Raw genomic sequence first — 15,450 nt, 5'->3', positions numbered from 1 at the left:
TGTACCATTTTAATTGTATTGCCTTTCAATTCAATGGAACATGGCCTTGTTCGTAAAAATACAGGGCTGCCCTGGTCTTTTGCTGTTCAGCAGCAATTTACCAAATTATTTCAAAGGTTGCAGTTAAAATGGTTACCCACTTCACTGCCTTCGGGCTATGTTGACTTTGCTCTAAAGGAGCAACTGCATGATTCCCAAGCTGTGAAGTTCCTGTAAATCAGAGCCCTGAGCTGTAGCCAGGAAAGGGGGTTAGCTCAATAGGGCACCAGTGGCAGGGGCCAACGTAAACGGAGCACAATTTAAATGAAGTTACCAAAACCCAACTGGTCTCCCGATGGCTGTGTTACCAGAGCTGTGCCTGGGGCAACGGCTGGACTAGCCAGGGTTGCTACAAGACAAGGCTGGGGTGAGCGAATAGTTTATGGACTTTGCCTACCCTGGCTCTGGTTTCTACAAAGATCAAGACTGAAGGAGCAGGGAGGGTGTATGTGGGATGGAGAGACATTGACAGAGCTGCAGGGGCTGGGAATAGGTTATAGAGCACCTGCCCGTATGATTAATTTTGCCTGCAGCATCAGTCCCTCCCTTTCAAATACATAAGACAGGGATCGGCAACCTTTGGCATGCAGCCCATCAGGGTAAGCCCCTGGTGGGCCGGGCCGGTTTGTTTACCTGAAGCAGGTAAATTCCGCAGGTTCGGCCGATTGCAGCTCCCACTGGCCACGGTTCGCCGTTCTAGGCCAACAGGGGCTGCAGGTAAACAAACTGGCATGGCCTGCCAGGGGCTTATCCTGACCGACCGCGTGCAAAAGGTTGCTGATCCCTGACTTAAGATTTACTCCAGTTATTTAAAGACAAGTCTCTGTTCCCCATCTCATGAGGGTTTCAGAAATGAGGGCACAGGGGTAACAAGGGAGGCAGCAGTGCAAATTAAAAACGCTCCTGCGGGGCGCTGCCTTTGTTAACCACGTGGCTTTATTGGATCCCGCTGGCAAAACAGGAAACTACATATAACTGGCTTCATGTGCCAAGGCCAACCAGAAACGCATGGAGAGATTCACAGATGCATGTTCCTGCTGATCCTTTATTCCATGCACTGAGCTGCCCTGGAAAAGGTGGTAGGTGCGGAGGGGGTGGGGGCGGAGAAGGAAAGATAGAAAAGCTGCATTTATCCCCCCCACAGGCAAGAGGTTTCTTTAGAGGAAGTGGAAAGAACAGTGGCAAAGTGCTTTTTAGGGGAGGGATGCGGGGGAGCAAGAAGGAACTAGAGAACGCTCCATCTGCTTCAGCTGGTGAAACTTCCCAACCTCTTATGTACGACTGGGAGAGTTGCCCCAGCCACAGGCATCCCGGATTGCTGCAGGAGTTCAGTCAACAGGTGATGTGGAGCTGGCCGAGCCGCAGCGTTTGGTGGGCTGCAGCGTGCTACGTCTCCAGAGGAGACATGGGAGCCCGCACGCCTGACCTGGAGTAGCCACAGGAGACAATTCAGGCAGAAGCAAAAGGGCAGATCAGCTCCCTGCAGCTGGTCAGGAACAGAGCCACCAACAAAGGGCTGGGCAGGGGATTTCAGGGTCTTTCACTGTTAAAGTAGCCTCCAGCCGGCAGGCCTGGGTATTCTCCGGAGGCGTGTGTGTTACACGGTGGCACGGCCCAAGGGTTTGGACACCTTTGTTATGGGAACTCCAAGCTGAAGCTGGTCTCGAGGTGGAGATCTCGTTAGCAGATGCAGAAGCCCCCAAGTCCCCATCCACCATTGCTCTGGGGATGGGTCCTGGGGTGGGGGTCCTGGAAGCACAAGAGCTTGTAGGCAGGTTGGAGGAGGGGCAGGGAGGGGACTCCGCAGCAAGAGGTGGGCAGGGGAGACAGCAGCCAGCAAGAGTGGGAACAGCAGTCGTCAGTTTCAGCTGCAGGGATCCGAGAAGGGAGGAGAGAGCCCAGTCCAACCTCTGCCCAGGCAGTGTCTGCGGCTGTATGCAGCGAGGAGCTTCCCCATTGGAGGAACCGCACCCACCAGACTCTCCGACGGGCCGCTGCACAATCAGCTGGCTCCTTCCACGCTTGCTGCCCTCCTCAGCTGAGAGTTTTCATCATGGCGTGGGCCTGTCTCAGCTCTGAAAGTGGAAGAGGAGATGCAAAAAGCCAATGGGGGCAGAGTGACCTGGATCTCAACAGGGGGCGCTGCAGCCAGTTCCCAATTCACTGGTCACAGCAGGGCAGAGAATAACCTCTCCGCTGTGAGCAGGAACAGAGAAATGACATGACAGGAGACAGCCGATCTCTGCCCCAGCCAGTAGGGGGAGCAGACAGGACACAGGAAAGGAAGCACCAGCTGGCAGGGCAGGGACGAGGTGAGCAATTCCAAGCTGTCTGTCTACTCACCTGCCAGTAAGACCCGGAACTTCTCTGCCGACATGGTCATGGCAAAGGGCTCTGTCCCGCCTCGGTCCCCGTCTCGCACGGTGAACTTCAGGTGCACGAGGGGCTCGTTGACCTGCTGGAGCTCGCTGGAGCTGAGTGTGTGATCCACCCTCCAGGACACAGAGTCCAGACGGTTCACTGAGGACAGAGGCAGAGCCAGTCTCAGGTTTGCACTGTCAGTGTAAAACACTCTCTCTATGCACAAGCCGGCAATATGGATTTGGGAAGCATTTTTCAAGAGCATTAAGCAGCTTCTCCCACCCCTGAAATGCAGCCACCTCTGGTGTGTGCGCAACACAGCAACTGTCTTACCAGCCCACAGCGACAATGTAAGACATTACAGGAAGGAAATGTCTCCAGTTGAAATAACAAGGGAGTTTCGGTCAGTGGAGTTGGAGCGCTCCGAGATAGCTGTGTTATCCCAGCCACAACCCTCATTGCAAAGATTCCCATGAGTCCAAGTGGTTAGCACCGCCTCAGCTCCGTCTCTCTTTACGGCCAAGAGAGGTAACGCAGTGTCCTCCAATGCCCTGCTGGGGCGCTGCTTCAGCGCTGGCTCAGAAAGCAGAGCACTGCCCAGTGCAGAGGTGGGCAAACTCTGGCCCGCGGGATCCTCCTGCCTGGCCCCTGAGCCCCTGGCCCAGGAGGGGAGCCCCCAGCCCCTCCCCTGCTGTTCCCCTTCCCCCGCAGCCTCAGCTCACTGTGCCGCTGGCACAATGCTCTGGGCAACGGGGCTGTGAGCTCCTGCCGGGCAGTGCAGCTGCAGAGCCGCGGCCTGACCTGGTGCTCTGTGCTGTGCGGTGCGTGGCTGGCTCCAGCCGGGTGGCGGGGCTGCCTGTCGAGGCAGCGTGGTAAGGGGGCAAGGAGCAGGGGGTAGATAGAAGGCAGGGGAGTTCCAGGTGTGGTCAGGGGTGTGGATAGGGGGTGGGGCGGTCAGGGGGCAGGGAACAGGGGGGTTGAATGGGGGCAGGGATCCCGGAGGGGGGGCAGTCAGGAAGGGGGGGGGGTTCGATGGGGCAGAGGGGGGCAGTCAGGGGTGGCGGGTCCGGGGGCAGTCAGGGGACAGGGAACGTTGGAGGGGGTTGGATGGGGCAGGGGTCCTGGGGGGCCATCAGGGGACAGGGAACGGGGGGCGGGGGGGAGTTGGATGGGGCAGGAGTCCTGGGGGGGGGGGGAGAGCATTGGGGCGAGAAGCAGGGGGGGTCAGAGATCGGGCGAAGGCCAGGCCATGCCTGGCTGTTTGGAGAGGCACAGCGCTCCAAACAATTTTGGAAACCCGATGTGGCCCTCAGGCCAAAAAGTTTGCCCACCCCTGGCCTAGTGCATCACCTGCACCACTCCCTGCTGCACTTGGATTGTCCCGGAGGTGAACTAACCTGGGCAGCTCCTAACCTACCGGGCTGACAAGGTCACAGCCCAAGGGGGTCAGACAACAGGGTTCTGGTCCCAGCTCCTGGTCATCCCCTCTGTTGCTGCTGAAAACCCAGTCACCCTCAGCAAACTGACCCTGTCCCGCAACCCTCAGGAGCAAGTTCTCCCCAGGAAGTCCCAGAGGAGAATGGCTGGGGAAAGTCCTATTGAACTTCCATCCATGGACACAGGAGAACAGCTGGAGGAGTGGGGGCAGTGGGTACCAGCAGGGCCTGTACCCCTGCTGAAGGACCATCTCCCATCCGCGGCCTGGAGCAGTGTCAGGTTTGCATGGCCAGAGGGGGAACACTTACATCTCAGGCTGCGTGCCCTCAGGCTGTCCTGTAGGGGGCTCTGTTTCTCCTCATAGGACCGGCACAATCCTGTGGCATGTTCTACAAAACACGGAGACCAAGAAATCACCCACCAAAGAGCATCAGATCGGTCCCTGCACAACACGACTCCGGTTCCAACAGGCTCAGAAGGGACCCTGGCTGCAAACAGCTGAGTTGTCCTGTTTAACAGGGGGACTCTAACAGGATGCTGACACTGGGGCGCACATGGGATAACGGGGGGATGATGGTACCCTAGGGCATTTCAATCAGAAGATGGCCCAGCTACTGCTCCAAAGTCCTTCCTGATGGTTAACACATCGAGTTCTAACTTCTCACTGATGTGAGAGTGCGGGGGACACACAACCCAGCAGCAATCGCCTCCTCCCCCCAAGAGCCAATGTACTGAATTCCACACAGGGCTGGAGCAAGGGTGGTAGGACACAGTTATCCAGGGTTACAGCCTGGTGCACGGGGTGGACAGACTCAGCTCTGCTCCCCAGCACCCTCCTCTGGCTGACATTGCACCAGACAATCAGGCTGCCGCTACCAAACCCAGGGCTCCCCAGTGTGCTGCAGCCCACTCCAAGAGACCCATCCCTTGGCACTTCCCCTACCTTTGGGCAGCCCCAGCTGTTGCAGCTCGCTGGACAGAGAGTCGCTGTCTACGCTGTGTTTGGCCGCGCTGGAGAGGATGAAGCTGAGCACGGCAATAGTGGCCTTCACGTCCCCAGACTCTGGAGAGAGGAGGAGAAACCTTTGGGCCTCTGCATGGCAGCAGGGCTCTTCCCCGCAGGGAGGCAGCTTTGATAGACCCTTGCAAGGGTCCGTGTCCATTGATGTAGGATCCGACAGCCCTTGACGTGGCCTGTCCTTTGCAGTTCATTGTCTGCAAGAGACTAGAGAGGGTGCACAGACAGACGCCGCCTCGCACTGGGCCACGAGGGGCAGCAGGGAAACAGGCATAAAGAGCTGGGCTCATTGTCACCAACCTGGGTGAGAAGCCATGATGGGCAGGGGACTGATATATGTGTGGGAGGGAGGGGGGAGTCAATGCAACCAGCAGGGCTCAAAACAGGTTAGGATTTAAACAAGCCTGGGACAGGCAGAGGTTAAGTCTAACTAGAATCAACTGATGCTAGGGATCCAAATACTAATAATGGCCAAGGGCCAGAGGAGTAAGGGCCTGTCTAAGCGAACACTTAGCTCGTGGCAAACAGGGGTGTAAAACTCCCCTGCCCTAGCCAGCTGCGCACTGTCCGTGGACCCTGCTGCTGCAGACTAACAGCTCCCTAGGGCACTTTCACCTACTCCTGTTTCCAAGCAGGGAGGATCCCAGGCGCACTGCGGAACTCGGGGTGTGGAGCAGGGTCCACCCGGTCACCTAGCACGTGGCCGATTTACACCCTGGTTTGCTGACACTAACCATTCGTACAGCCAAAGCCTAAGGTTAACACTGCACCATAATCGGGCCAGTGGCAGTAAGACAGGGCCAAGCCACAGCACGGCAACTCAGCTGGGGTCAGCTCATTCATAAAAACCAAACCAGACATTTCACAGCTTACATTATGGTCCCATCTGGCCTCGATCGTCCAGTCTGACCTGTGTAACACAGCCCATTGGGCGTCCCTGAATTAATGCCTGTTTGAACCAGAGCAGATCTGGATTTAGAAATCGCCAGTGATGGAGAGCACTTGGGCAGTTGTTCCAACGGTTAATGACCCTGTTAAAAACACCTTATTTCCAGTCTGAATTGGTCTAGCTTCAACTTCCAGCCATTGGCTCATGTTAGACGTTTGTCTGCTGGACTGAAGAGCCAATTATCAGCTGTTTGTTCCCCATGTAGGTACTTACAGGTTCCCATCACCTCACCCCTTAACCTTCTCTTTGTTGCACCGACCAGGCTGAGTTCCTGGGACCCATCCCCTCCCCTCTGCATTGCCACACTAAGACAGCAAGTTCTGCAGGGCAGGGACGGGGGCTGTTCGGGCAGTGCCTGGGAAGTTTTGATTGCTACTGTGATCACCACAACCATCAGGCCCAGGGCTCTTCCACACACTCAGGAAATGGTGTTATCCCCCAATGCAAGGGCCCAGAACCACCCAAAAATATAAAGCCAGGGCAGTGTTTGGAGTGAGAAGGGGAAACTCGTCAGGCTGCCGATTAGTAGCGTCTCCCCCAAACAGAACAGGGGCAAGGACCCTGGGAGATTAGCAGGGCTCCTGTGCTTGCTCACAAGCAGAGGGTGCCGTTGGTTTCCAATGGCTGAGCATTAACTCTTCAGGCTTCACTGCTTCAGGACGTGCCTCTCCACTCGAGACCCCAGCCAGCGACGCTTTTCAGACAATGTGGCTAACAAAGCCGAGCCCGGCGCCCATAAACACTGCAGGTAAAATGTTCTCAGGCCAGGGCACTGGGGTGTGGAATGGGCCGGGGGGGGAGATAAGAGTCAGCCAAAGCCTGGCCTAGCATCCGAAAGCCACCGGTTTTCCGCAGCCTCCTTGCCGTAAGCACTGACAGAGGAATGTCAGTTCTAGTAATGAAGCCAGCAAAGCTCCCTGGAAGGCAGGTGAGGCAAAGAGCCAAATCCACCGTGACGGCCTCACGGACAGCACTAGAGGAGCCCAGGCTACGGGCACCCAACTGCTCTGAAAAGGAAAGACACTCACCAAACTTGGCATCCGATGTCAGCTTCAGGATCTTTTCATACTGCAAGAGAAGAGCAACACGCAGGTCCATCAGCCCCAGGGCACTCTGCTCCCGGGGCACACAGCACGGTGCAGAATGATCACTGAGCCCTCTGAATGACAGGTTTCAGAGTAGCAGCCGTGTTAGTCTGTATCCGCAAAAAGGAGTACTTGTGGCACCTTAGAGACTAACAAATTTATTAGAGCATAAGCTGATCCCTCACTCTCACAGATCTTGGGAGACAGACCAGTCCTCGCTTACAGACAGCCCCCCAACCTGAAGCAAATACTCACCAGCCACCACACACCATACAACAAAAACACTAACCCAGGAACCTATCCTTGCAACAAAGCCCAATGCCAACTCTGTCCACATATTTATTCCAGTGACACCATCACATGACCTAATCACATCAGCCACGCCATCGGGGGCTCATTCACCTGCACATCTACCAATGTGATATATGCCATCATGTGCCAGCAATGCCCCTCTGCCATGTACATTGGCCAAACTGGACAGTCTCTACGCAAAAGAATAAATGGACACAAATCTGACATGCGGAATCATAACATTCAAAATCCAGTAGAAGAACATTTCAACCTCTCTGGCCACTCAGTAAAAGATTTAAGGGTGGCAATTTTGCAACAGAAAAGCTTCAAAAACAGACTCCAACAAGAAACTGCTGAGCTTGAATTAATATGCAAACTAGATACCATTAACTTGGGTTTGAATAGAGACTGGGAGTGGCTGGGTCATTACACATATTGAATCTATTTCCCCATGTTAAGTATCCTCACACCTTCTTGTCAACTGTCTAAATGGGCCATCTTGATTATCACTACAAAAGTTTTTTTCTCCTGCTGATAATAGCTCATCTTAACTAATTAGCCTCTCACAGTTTGTATGGTAACTTCCAACTTATCTGTATATATCTATATCTATATCTCTTACTCTGTGTTCCATTTGGTGCATCCGATGAAGTGGGCTGTAGCCCACGAAAGCTTATGCTCTAATAAATTTGTTAGTCTCTAAGGTGCCACAAGTCCTCCTGTTCTTTGAGCCCTCTTAGCAGATCCCCCATGGGGCAAGTAGAGCCAGGCTAAGGCCAACACTTCCATAAGGGGCCTCTGGTTTTGGGTGCACTTGGAGTCAATAGGAGTGGTGGGGGCTCGGCACTTCTGAGTAATGGGGCCGAAGTGTCTCAAGGGGGAACCCAAATTACCAGAAGCTACTGGATTTAGCCTAAGTAACCTGCCCAAGGCCACATGGCACGTGGCTTATCGGAGACTAGGACTCCTGGGTTCCTGCCTCCCACTAGACCAAGCTGCCTTCACAATGTGGGGTGCAGGAGAGGCCATTCCCACTGGCTGCTAGTGCTCCAGGCATGTCCTACAGGGAACCTCCATGATCCAAACAGTGGGTCAGCTGCTGTATGCGATGGGTGTTACAAATGGCTCAGCCCCATGTCCCCTAGTGGCCAAACCCCCTTGCTGCAAGACTTCAAGGGAATCCGTGTTGTCAACCACTGGCCTTTCTCCTAGCGATGGCAGGGCCAATGGGTGGATGAGGTGAAGCAGACCACACAGGACCCTTAGAGCAACAGACACTAATATTTACTAGTAAGTATTTAGCAACCATACGTCCCTTTCCACCAGCAGATCTCCCCGATGGGGGAGTATCACTGGCCTTCTTTTACAGATAGGGACACAGGCTTTAGGCACCCTGCCCAAGATCAGTGGCAGAGCTGGGAATAGAACCCAGGTGTCCTGACTCCCACTCTGATACCCCACCCACTCCACCGCACTGCCTGCCCTGAGGCTGGCCAGCTCGACATGGCCCACGCCACTCAGCCAGGGGGAGACGAGACTTGAGTCTCTGCGATCGCTGGATCCCGGCTCAGCTGGGCTGAACGTGGGAGAAGAACGCCCTTCACTTACATCAATCCCCTCGCCCTGCAGGTCCTTGAGCACCTGGCCACAGATGAGCTTCAGCTTCACTGAGGACTGGAAAGGAGAGAGCAAGAAAATAAAACCCCACCACAGTGCTGGGCCCGGCGGGCTCTGTCTGGCAGGAGTCTGAGCTCCCCTCAAAACATATGCTTTCCGCCACATCAGGGGGACCCATTTCAACCTTGCCCTGCCCCAGCCAAACAGCCAGTGGTTTGGGTTGTTTTTAAACCACTCGCTTCTTGCCACTTTGGGGCACACCATGGTTTGGATTCCACAAAGAGACTCCCTGACCATTGGATGCAACATTCAGGCTAAAGCCCCAGCCAGCTCTTGTAGTGCACTGAGTGTATTGCTCGAGCCCTCAATCAAAGCCTGTTCTACATACTTCCTGAGCCTTTCCCCGCTCTCTTAGAGACACCCTCTCAACCAGGGACAGGTGCAGAGTTCATGCCGGTCGCTCAGGGACCTGAGCTCTCCCCCTTCATCAGACACCCCGAGTCCCAGAGCTCAGATCGGGATGCATCACTCAGATATTCCCATTGCTCCCCAAGGCCATCGTACCCCTCTCGACGGCCAAGGCTTCGTGCTGACTGTCTGGTTTCACAGCACCCGATACCGTCTCTGAGGGGAGGTTTAAGAGCAAAAAGTGCTCAGATCCCAGGGTGCTGGGCACCGGATAAGATCCAGAAGAAAACAGAGAAAGAGAAAGCTTCCACTTAACTATTTTGGCCAAGGTGCTGATTTCGGCCAGGACCCAGTCGGGACAGTCCAAGTCTCCACAGAACCGGAACCTCTGGAAGGAGAAGATCGGGGGCAGTTAGGACCCAGGTGGCCTTTGGGCCAGGGGACATCAGCGGCAGAGTCTCCTTTGCAGGGCAGCCCTGCTCTTCTTGCCAGAGCAGGGGAACCCTCATTTCCCACCGTTATTGCTGCCCTGTCTCCATTGCACCAGAAGAGCCACCCCCCAGATTTCTCTCCTCTCTGGGTACTTGGCTGCCCTCATCTCCGGTCTCTGCTCTGGCTGAGCCTGCTGCAGAGTCGGACGACAGCTGGGTCGATCCGGAGCTGTACAAATAACTCTCCTCCTCAGGCCCTGGGTCCCCACTGTATAACGCCCCTGCGAACTCAGGCGCAACGGCTCCGTGCACGGAGGCTGTTAGCCTTTGGAGCAAGCTCCTGGGGAGAACAACCAGACTCAGCTGGCCAAGCTCAGCCCTGGCACGAGGGGATGCAACTGCCCTGAATTCAAAGGGCTTCCCCCAGGGCTGAACTGGGCCCAGAGTCTGAAGGAGACAGACTCATCCCCAGAGAAGGAAAGAGTTGGAGGGGGCTGGGGTATGCCCAGAGGGATCAGTCTGATGAAGGGGTGGGGTGAAGGTAGGACAGGGCAGATGGCCCCTTCCTGTTCCTAAACTTCTTCCGTTCCTAATAGCTGCCAGTTAGGCCGCAGCTTCAGCAGTTTAACCCAGCAAACACTGGTACAGACCATGAGCCCACATCCTGGAGCAGCTGCTTTATACCCGCTGCAGTTAGGCAGTGAGTGCAAGGGGACAAGTCCCTGGGAGCTCACGTATACAGGTCCACAGGCTACAGAACCAGGCATAAGTCTCTCAGAGCAGGGGGCAAACGGCTAGGTCGAGGGGAGCAGGATGGCGGATCCCCCCAGTGTTTAACATTAACGTGGCTCTGAAATGATCCTTTCCCCTCCCACTCATTCCCCTGCGCTTCCAGTGCTGAAGCCTTTAGTACTCCCTGCTTTAGAAACACAGGTGCTGCAACAGCAACAGCCCATCAGAGCCGGCATCCTGCCCCCAGCCCTGGCCAGTGCTGGCTGCTTCAGAGGAAGGATGCATTACAAGGAGTTGTCACTTGCCCCATCCTGCAGGGCAGTACTCTGGGTGGTGGGAGTGAGGCAGGGAAGGCAGCGTTTCCTTCCTGACCCCTGCAGGCTACTGGCCTGCACCCTGAAGCAGGAGATTCATTTATCCCGAGCACATTTAACAAGGAGAGGTATTAGAACTCAAAGGGGCGTCATTCCATTCACCGGCTGCCACTGTGGGTTCCCCAGGCCAATTACCCACTGTGCAAAGGGGCAGCTCTTTCTATTTGCTCCAACTCCTTCCTGGGACCCCACTGATCTCAGGTCACTGGAGGGAGGGAGCAGTTTTTAAGCCAGACCCTTCACAATGTTTGACCCCAAATCCCCTCTCCCCCCAGCTCTCCCCCTTCCCTGATGCACATGTTAGGAAGCTCGTGACACTGGCCTGGCGAACCCCAAGGACTGGGCTAGTAACGGGGAGCCCTCAGGCGTGGCTCCCGTTGTAGTACCCAGAGTCCCTGCTGCCCCAGGAACTCAGCTCTGCATCGCCCCCGGCCCCCAAATCCCAGCAAAGGCCTAGCACCCCCCAGCCAGCCAGCCATGCACAGCGCCTGCGCTCACCATGGTTTCCTGCTGTCTCTGCAACGCCGGGCACGAGACCCCTCACCCGCGCCAGGGCTGGAGCCATCAGCTGATCTCGGAGCGCAGTCAGCTGACCACAGACTTCCCCGCGCCGCAGCCTGTCAGCAGCTCGCTGAGCCGAGTCAGCTGACCGCAGATTGAGTGACACTTCAGCCGTGGAGCCTGCTGACTTATTGCACAGACTGAGCCTCAGCCCCTGGCAGCTCTTCCCTGCTGCAGGCTGGGGGGTTACCAAGTCCCCTGAGACAAGGGGTGTGGGAGGGGATGTCTGTTATGGAGCCAGCTTCTGTTGGTGGGAGAAAGGAGCTTCCGAGCCACACAGAGCTCTTCTTCGGGCCAGGCTGTGTAGGCTTGTCTCTCTCACCAACAGAAGCTGATCCCATAAAAGATATCACTTCCCCCACCTTGTCTCTCTAACATCCTGGGAGCAACACAGCTGGAACAACACTGCATCCAAAAAACCCATGAGTTTTTAAAAGACTGCTACGACCATTAGGGTTCTTTTCTTTTGGTGTCTGGTTTTTGAGGCTTCAGGTCTTACGTTTTGAAGCTTTTTCTATACAATGCTGGGTGCTGGAAAATGGTGTGGGGGGGTTTAAATGGAACCTGAGATTCTCACATAATCTCATGACTCCATGAGCTGGGGCTTTAAGGCAAAGCACCAATTGTCATGAGTGAGACAGATGATAAAGTGAGCTGAGTCAAATCCAGCACCCTGCTTTGTTGCTAAATTAAAGCAGCAAGTGATCAGTTTTATTGGGTAATTGTCACAAAGGCCAAAGAATGAGAGTCCAACTCCACCCCACCCCCAAATTCTAGGGAAGTTCTGATCCAAATGTCATTGCTTGGGTTTCTCTCTCTGATGGGCCAGACTGGAACCCTAAATCCAAACGTGTCCAGTCTCGGGGGGAGTTCAGATTTTGATTTGAATCCAGAGCAGGTTTGGTCCAAGCTCTTCCAAAAATGTGCCTATGACACACTGCTGGGGGCGGGGGAGAGGGAATGGAAGCTTTAGGGGATAGAGTAGTTCTGTGTTATTACTAAGATGCATTCACTTTCAGAACAGCTTGATGCTTTCCTTAACATTGCTGTGGGGAATGCAGGAGGGATTGGGGACGGCGTGAGAGGACATCAATGCCTTCAGGAAGGGCTAATAGCTTAGATGGGCAGGGGAGGGTCAGGTCAGCCTGCCTTTGGCTGTGGGCTGGCTCCTGATCACAGCCTTTTCCTATCTCCCTGGCCACCTACTGGCTTTCCAGCCTCCGGCTCCGCGCACCTTTCCCCTCTCCAGCTCCCTTTCACTCAGTAACTGTCCAGGAATCTCCCCATGCTGCACTGGGACACTGGTCCCCTTTGTGTGTTCCTGGTGCAGACAGTGTCCCACAGCTGTAGGGCGTTAAGAGCAGCTCTGCAGAAGGAGGTGAAGCTGGGTCTAAAAGGAAGGAGGCCACTGAGAGGCCTGGCTTAGGGCATAGCATTTCGCACACACTCAGGATTTAGGTCAATGGAAAGATCGTTCCCTCTGTGGCTGCACATGAGAATGAACCAGCCTGGGCATACTGAGGGGTAGGGGGATGAGGGAGGAGCACCAGCTCCCTGCCAGCACCACACCTTGCCCAGAGGAGCTGGGGAGGGCTATGCAGGTGCCAGGTACATCCAGTGGGTTACGCACCAACTTCCCTGCCTCTTTTGCTTGGGTGACTAGCCCCCCTCCCACACACACTCCCCCAAAATGACGGGAGAATGTTGCAAGCTGAACCTTGTAGCGTGAAATCCTGGCCCTGGAGAAGGCAGTAGCAAAACCCCCATTGGCTTCAATAGGATTTCATTGGTAGCATTTCCTCTCCCACATGAACCCACCTCTCGCCTCTCCACCTTAAAACACTCTCCTAGGAGATCTCTCTACCCTTGGGCCCAGAGCTCCTGTTCAAAGCAGCTGGAGCAAAATGGCCATAAAAATATTGAAACACTAATCTTGGGGCTGACAAGGCCTGAGCTAATGTCACTGCTCCATTGCTTGTTTTTGCTGCATCCTTTGCCCCACCCTTCATCTGGGTATTTAGCTTGTAAAGTGTCTGGGACAGAACCTTGTCTTCATCCTGATCTCACACATCCTTTCACAGCAAATGGGGAAACCGAGGGCCAGGGAGTTTAAGTGACTCACCCGAGATAACATCAGGGGGTTGCATGCTAGCAGAGAAAACTGGCATGCTTTTAAATAGCTATTGTGTTCAATTGATCAGACAGTAGGGTTTTTGTTAAAAGCCAATGTTTATATAGGACCTAAACATTAATCTTTTGTGCAGCTGCATTTAATATGCCTATTATTATTTATAAGTTTCAGAGTAACAGCCGTGTTAGTCTGTATTCGCAAAAAGAAAAGGAGTACTTGTGGCACCTTAGAGACTAACCAATTTATTTGAGCATGAGCTTTCATGAGCTACAGCTCACTTCATCGGATGCATACTGTGGAAATTGCAGAATACATTATTATATACACAGACACCATGAACCAATACCTCCTCCCACCCCACTCTCCTGATGGTAATAGCTTATCTAAATTGATCATCAAGATGGGCCATTTCCAGCACAAATCCAGGTTTTCTCACCCTCCGCCCCCCCACAGACAAACTCACTCTCTTGCTGGTAATAGCCCATCCAAAGTGACCACTCTCTTCACAATGTGTATGATAATCAAGGTGGGCCATTTCCTGCAGAAATCCAGGTTCTCTCACCCCCTCACCCCCCTCCAAAAGCCACACACACAAACTCACTCTCCTGCTGGTAATAGCCTATCCAAAGTGACCACTCTCCTTACAACATGCATGAAAATCAAGGTGGGCCATTTCCAGCACAAATACAGGTTTTCTCACCCTCCCACCCCCATACACACACAAACTCGCTCTCCTGCTGGTAATAGCCTATCCAAAGTGACCACTCTCTCCTCACAACGTGCATGAAAATCAAGGTGGGCCATTTCCAGCACAAATCCAGGTTTTCTCGCCCCCCCCCGCCCCCAAAACACACACACACACACAAACAAATTCACTCTCCTGCTGGTAATAGCCTATCCAAAGTGACCACTCTCCTTACAACGTGCATGAAAATCAAGGTGGGCCATTTCCAGCACAAATCCAGGTTTTCTCACCACCCCCCCCCACACACACAAACTCACTCTCCTGCAGTTATGGGTGCCAGGTTTGTATAATTTTTGGTGGTGCCCAGAACAAGTCCAAGCAGAGCCATCCCCAGGGCAACTGCCCCAGGCCCTGCACTGTGGGGGGCCCCACGCTTTGGGGGGATGAGGGGTCCAGATAGAGCTGTCCTGTCCATAGGACAGACCAGGGCAACCACCCCAGGGCCTGCACTTTGGGGGGCCTTGTGCTTCAGGGGACAGGGGGTCTAGAGTGGCCTGGAGGGTTAGTGGGGGGCCTGGTGCCAGCAGCAGCAAGCGAGCTGGTCCCAGCCTGCCCCTGCTCTGCCCCCATTCCACCCCTTCCCCCAAGTCCCCGCTCCACCTCTTTCCAGCTTCCGTCCCTCCCCCGAGCGACGCCAGGAGCTGGTGAGGCAGAGCAGGGTGGGCTGGGGCTGGGTTGCTTGCTGCTGCTGGTGCCAGCCCCCGCGCTAACCCTCCAGACCCCGCATCCCCCTGAAGCGCAGGGCTCCCAAAAGCACGGTAAGCCCAAACATTGGTGGAGCCAGGCTCACATTCCTAAATATTGGTGGAGCACGGGCACCATGGGCCCATATAATTTGCTGCCTATGATTACAGTCGCATCTAGAGCTCCAGCTGAAATCAGGACCTCATGGTACTTGGTGCTGTGCATACATGAAATCCCTACCCTGAACAAAAAGAAAAGGAGGACTTGTGGCACCTTAGAGGCTAATCAATTTATTTGAGCATAAGCTTTTGTGAGCTACAGCTCACTTCATCTGATGCATTCAGTGGAAAATACCCTGAACAGTTCACAATCTAACTAGGCATGACAGAGCCAGGCTGGGAAGGAAAATTGAGACAGAGAGAGAGGTAGTAACTTGCTCAAGATCACACAGCAGGTGTGTGGCTGAGCCAGGATAGGGTTGCCAGCTGACCGGTTTTTGACTGGAACACCTGGTCAAAAAGGGACCCTGGTGGTTCCAGTAAGCACCACTGACCAGGCCATTAAAAGTCCAGTTGGCACAAGGCTGG

At 54.5% G+C, this 15,450-nt stretch overlaps 1 protein-coding gene across 1 annotated transcript; it reads right to left on the bottom strand.

The window, feature by feature from the left end:
• Nucleotides 1-36: 36 nt before the first annotated feature.
• COMMD4 (COMM domain containing 4) lies at nt 37-11,382 on the bottom strand. Its single transcript, XM_074966033.1, has 8 exons — nt 11,241-11,382; nt 9,522-9,593; nt 8,789-8,854; nt 6,833-6,872; nt 4,781-4,900; nt 4,146-4,226; nt 2,383-2,559; nt 37-2,114 (listed from the first exon to the last, which is right to left on the bottom strand). The coding sequence occupies exons 1-8, from the start codon at nt 11,241-11,243 to the stop codon at nt 2,074-2,076; spliced, it is 600 nt and encodes a 199-aa protein (XP_074822134.1). The 5' UTR covers nt 11,244-11,382; the 3' UTR covers nt 37-2,073.
• Nucleotides 11,383-15,450: the final 4,068 nt, after the last annotated feature.

Source organism: Natator depressus, chromosome 10 (genome assembly GCF_965152275.1).
Source record: "Natator depressus isolate rNatDep1 chromosome 10, rNatDep2.hap1, whole genome shotgun sequence".
NCBI lineage: Eukaryota > Metazoa > Chordata > Testudines > Cheloniidae > Natator > Natator depressus.
The sequence above is the reverse complement of the archived record's forward strand: the minus strand, read 5'-3'. Positions and strand labels throughout refer to the sequence as shown.

Coding starts and splice junctions, on each gene's coding strand:
- COMMD4 (XM_074966033.1), bottom strand. Junction 2,560..4,145: donor GAGGGCACGCAGCCTGAGAT/GTAAGTGTTCCC, acceptor CTCTGTCCTCAG/TGAACCGTCTGGACTCTGTG. Junction 2,115..2,382: donor GTTCCGGGTCTTACTGGCAG/GTGAGTAGACAG, acceptor TTCCACTTTCAG/AGCTGAGACAGGCCCACGCC.